The sequence below is a fragment of the Malania oleifera genome, chromosome 8 (genome assembly GCF_029873635.1).
Source record: "Malania oleifera isolate guangnan ecotype guangnan chromosome 8, ASM2987363v1, whole genome shotgun sequence".
In the NCBI taxonomy this organism is placed as follows: domain Eukaryota; kingdom Viridiplantae; phylum Streptophyta; class Magnoliopsida; order Santalales; family Ximeniaceae; genus Malania; species Malania oleifera.
In genome coordinates, this window is record NC_080424.1 from 47,327,111 (window position 1) to 47,332,081 (window position 4,971).

A 4,971-nucleotide genomic window follows, 5' to 3' on the forward strand; every position below is an offset into this window, starting at 1 on the left:
AAAAAAATGCAATTACCTTCTATATTCACAGTAAGCAATAAGCATGCAATCGCAGAAACTTTCCACCTTCAAAGAAAAAATAAAAATAAAATTTCTTTCAAAACCCTAATTTTCCACCCTAGCTCCCCACCATCAAAATTCAGCTTATTTCATCTCCTCTTTTTTCCATACGTTTTCTTTAAAAAAAAAAAAAAAAATTATGGGCTGGTTCCTTTCGTATCTCACCTGACTATATATAAATATATATATATATATATATATATAAACATCCGAGCATGAACCAGATTTGCTCCTCGCTCTCTCTCTCTCTCTCTCTCTCTCTCTCTCTCTCTCTCTCTCTCTCCCTCTTAAATCTTCGCAGAACTGATGAAACTCTGTTTCAGGCAGAGCATGCATTTCCCATTCTGAGCTATCTTCCCATGGCTTCTCTAAACTCACTGAGTTCTTAGCTGGAGAAAAGGGTCTTAAATACAATACGAAGTATAAGATCTGTTCAGATTCTCTGCTTTTTCTGCGCTTATGAAGCGTTTCGATAGCCCAGACTCTTTCGCTGCTTTCGCCTCCTTGTGTCCATTTAAAGCAGGTAAGCAATTAAACCCGTTCTTCATTTATGGATTTACGCATGCAGGACCATTTCTTCTTTACTGCAATCCCGAAATCAAAACACCCCCATCCTCCCTGTTTGGTTACTGGGAAACAGAGCATAAGTGCTGAAAACGCAATAAATTTCTGCGTTTTGTTTTTTGTTTCCAAAACCAAGCCAGTGCGGTTTCAGCCGTTACGAGTTGTGTTTTTCGTTTTATCCGGTGGGATTTTCCAGCAAAACTGAAATTCAAAAGTTTTATTCATTTGCGTATTCTTCAGTTGCTGCATTTTCTCAGCAACCAAACAGTGAGTTTTATTTTTTTATTTTTGGCTTGAATATGTCAATTGCAAGCACCTTTTGGTGGATTAATCCTTCTGGTGTCCTCTTTTTATTTTTCGTGTGGATTCAGATGAGAAGAACCCAAAGAATAATCAAGTGTACAGTCGGGAATTCCAAGCGATGTTGGACAGGCTTGACGAAGAAGACTGTACAGAGGAAACCAGCATAGCCTCTGAGAAGAAAAGGCGATTGAGCCAAGAACAAGTGCAGGCTTTGGAGAAAAATTTTGAGCTGGAGAACAAGCTCGAACCAGAGCGAAAGGCCAAATTAGCTGAAGAATTAGGCCTTCAACCGCGTCAGGTCGCGGTTTGGTTCCAAAATCGCCGCGCTCGTTGGAAAACAAAGCAATTGGAGAGAGATTACGCCCTCCTCAAGTCCAATTACGATGCTCTGAAGCTCAACTACAATACTCTGGAACGAGAGCGAGAATCTCTAAATGCAGAGGTAAGAATCTCTAAAAAAATTCAAGTAGCCCATTACTCAAAATCTTATTTAATTGCTTGGAAGTTTATTTTATTTTTATTTTTAAATTGCAGCTAAGAGAGCTGAAAGGGAAGTTCCCGGAGGAAATTGCAGGGATGAATCACTCTGTTAAGGAAGAAGCTCTGTTTTCGGAGTCAGAGAACATTGGATCCGACCAGGGCAAGATTTCCCCAGCTGGGCTTTCTGGGGAATTCGAATCGGCAGAGCCAAACCTTGACTTATGCAACAATGGCAGCCTTCTGAGGTTTAAAGGGTTCGACGAAGGTCCATCGGATAGCGATTCCAGCGGAATCTTGAACTGTTCTTCATTTAGATTGAACTGTTCTTCGTTTGTTCCACCTTCGCCGGCGAATTGGCTTCAGTTGTCGGATTCCAGACCGATTTCGGAGAAAGGGTTTCAGCAGCAGTTTGTGAGGATGGAAGAACAGGGGTTCTACGGTGCAGAGGAGCCCTGCAATATCTTTTCTGTCGATCAAGCTCCAACCCTCCATTGGTACTACGCCAATCAGTGAGCCTCCAATGCAGAACGATGATGCTTGAGAGATGAATTCAAAATGGATTAAATAACCTCTGAACTGGTAAATCTTTGTGTTGAGAGAGAAGGAGAGAGAGGGAGACGGGTGAAAGATTGTCAAAACCCCGGGGGGGGGGGGGGGAGTTGGAGGAATTGATGATCAGTGATCGTAGTTTTGTGTGTTCTGCAGATTCACTTTGGATCATTGCTTGCTTGGTGCATGAAGAAGAAAGGGTGCAGTGAAGTTTACTTTGTTAATAGACTGTCGTAGAAATTAATAAGATTGACTACCGATGCAGAATTTAAGCTGTTGAACTTATGAATGGGTGGCAAAAACCATGTTTTCAAACTATATTTTCACACTGCATGATTAAATTAATTAATTAATTATTTATTTTATTGAATCCAATAAAAGAAAAATTATTAGGTGTACTGTCGTTCAGATCTACATGATTTTGGTCTGCTCAAATGTGTATACATGGAATAACTAATATTTTCTCCCAAGAAAATTCATCTAACAAAATCTGTCTAGTTAAAATTTTAATTTTTAATTAAAAATTATTATGTAAGCTCAGGTCTACTATGATTTTATTACGTTGAAACGTGTATACACGGAATAGCTAATATTTTCTCCCAAGAAAATTGATCTAACATAATTTAGTTTTTTTAAAATTTTTGAAAATTATTAGGTTGGTTAAGATGTAATATAATTTTGTTCTTCTGAAATGCGTATACAAGGAATAACTAATATTTTCTCTCAAGAAAATTAATCTAACATAATCTGTCTAGTTAAAATTTTAATTTTTAAAATTTTTTAAATAATTATAAAAATTTAACCCTTTTTTTTTAAAAAAAATTAATGCTTTTATATGATACATTAGGTCATGATCACACCAAACTCTCTCATGACAGCCGCATGTGTATTTTATTATTTAATTCAAAATACACAATTGGCTTGATCATGAGTTTGAGTTTTAATAAAAGATATGTTATCTTTCATTTAATAAATCTTGTGGTAAGCTAATGGAAAAGGAATAGTAAGTAAATAAAAAAATCCTTACATTGGTAATAGAGTGCCGTTGAATATCTCAATTTTATTTATGTACACGGGCCTCCTTTTTCGGCGCCCTTTTGTGACTTGAAATTGCTAAACCCTTCGCGAGAGGGAGTCAATTAATCAAACCTTGCCTCAAAAGATGCAAAGATGCAAAAGAGAAATTCATGCCTTATCCCCTAAGTTCATAAATATCTAATTAAAACGTAAGAAAACTGAGTAATTTTGTTTACTTTTACTCAATTTTCTTTCCCTCACGTGTGGGTCTAGATTTTATCTACCGCATAGGGCATCTGAACAAAAAATTTTATTTTTATTTATGAGATGATAAGAGAGCGGGGGTTTGAATTTGGGATCCAAATCATAGCATGTATGAAAAATTAGTACGAACCCAAATGTCTAAGCTTGTGGATGGTGAATAACTGAATTATTTAGTTAATTTTATAACAGGATGGGGTTCCAAATGGTGAGACAAAGTAAGTTATGCGTTTCAAACCCTAGTTTAATCATTCATCTAGATAGTGATATTGTCAAAGGACGTAGGTCATTTTGGACATAATTTAAAGCAATCCATTAGATACACTTGCACACGAGAAGCTTTGAAACAAACAAGCCTTCAATAATAATAGCCTTTGTATCAAAGTCGACATCATATTTTCAATGCCCTCAATTGGGAGGAGTGCCCCACCATGACATAGAGTGAAAATAACTTTCGTAGTGTCGGAGCTCTCTTGTATATGATTTGTACGTGCAAAAATACAATATCAATTAATGAAGTAATAAAAATAAATTCAATTAAAATGGAGGATTGTCTATCACTTCTTTTCCTTTTTTTCTTTTTTTTTTTTCTTTATTAAAAACAAACATGTGACGAAGAAAAAAGGATTTAGACATAAGAACAAATTTTGTCGTGAAATTATATTATTTTTGCTCTGAATAAAAATAAAATTTAAAATATAAATTCTTTTAGTAAGAAAAGCAATGTTAAGCATGATAGTAGTAGTGTTAGAGAGAGGGTGAACATGATTTACTAATTTTACTACTTTTTAAATATATATATCCTAAATTTTTAGCAAAATGTTTAGTTGTCTCACCAAACTAAATTACAAAATAACAATTTAGCTAGTTAAGTTGGAATATATTTAATTTACTAATACAAAAACTAGATTACATTTCAATCATCACTTACTTATATATATATATATAAAGGCCTATATATAGTGACCTCTAAGGAACTTCTTAGATGCTCAAGCTAGTTAAGCTGAAATATAATTAAATTATGGGATGTTTGAGTGAAATGCCCTAGATGATTAAAGTTTGGGTATTCACGTCGCACATTCCGAGTTTGGACATTGAGAGGGGTAGAAAGGAGCTACATCTCTTCGTGCATCCTAATCTCTTTGCGCAGCCTAGTTATAGGACAACTATATGAAAAAATAAGAAGAAGAATAGAGGAGCTTGCCCCACCCAGGAGTCAATATTTCATAGTAGCCTCATTAGCCTTAGACTGTACATCTTTCTTGATATATCCAGATAATAGGTAGGAACATAAATTAAAATATGAGAGTTATTAACACTATATATATCTTTCATAGTATTTCTTCATTGTTTATTTCCTTTTTTGTTTGTGTTGTACCTAATATAGTGTAATTGTTAATAAAATAGATGCATCAAGCAAAATAGATAAGTGCATCACGTTGGACACATTCAACTTAATGTTAAACATTGTGCTTGCACTCATACTAGGCTTCATAAAGTGTTTTGCAAGTCTAGGTGCACTAGACTTTGTTTGAAGTGATTTTTTGGTTAACCTCTTGCATGATGTACCTCAAATCTTCTTGAATGCTTCATTTTACCTATTAGTAGTGGTGACTAGAGGGGATGCTTTAGGAAAATCCTCCTATACTTAGGTTAGTGTGTATTATAGGGAATTTTCTATTAAAAATATAAGGTTGTAATTGAATATACTTAGGTTTTCCTCTCCCTTCCTTCTCA

The 4,971-nt window shown here is 35.0% G+C and overlaps 1 protein-coding gene across 1 annotated transcript; it reads left to right on the forward strand.

Moving 5' to 3' along the window:
• The first annotated feature begins 270 nt into the window (after positions 1–270).
• Positions 271–2,223, forward strand: LOC131161736 (homeobox-leucine zipper protein ATHB-6-like). The gene is made up of 3 exons (XM_058117698.1): positions 271–583; positions 996–1,369; positions 1,462–2,223. The coding sequence occupies exons 1-3, from the start codon at positions 520–522 to the stop codon at positions 1,918–1,920; spliced, it is 897 nt and encodes a 298-aa protein (XP_057973681.1). The 5' UTR covers positions 271–519; the 3' UTR covers positions 1,921–2,223.
• Positions 2,224–4,971: the final 2,748 nt, after the last annotated feature.

What these genes read in the sequence shown, in the direction of transcription:
- LOC131161736 (XM_058117698.1), top strand. Translation starts at nt 520, where the DNA reads ATGAAGCGTTTCGATAGCCCAGACTCTTTCGCTGCTTTCGCCTCCTTG. An exon ending in CTTGTGTCCATTTAAAGCAG is followed by an intron (nt 584 to 995) that starts GTAAGCAATTAA and finishes GTGTGGATTCAG; the next exon opens with ATGAGAAGAACCCAAAGAAT. An exon ending in GAGAATCTCTAAATGCAGAG is followed by an intron (nt 1,370 to 1,461) that starts GTAAGAATCTCT and finishes TTTAAATTGCAG; the next exon opens with CTAAGAGAGCTGAAAGGGAA.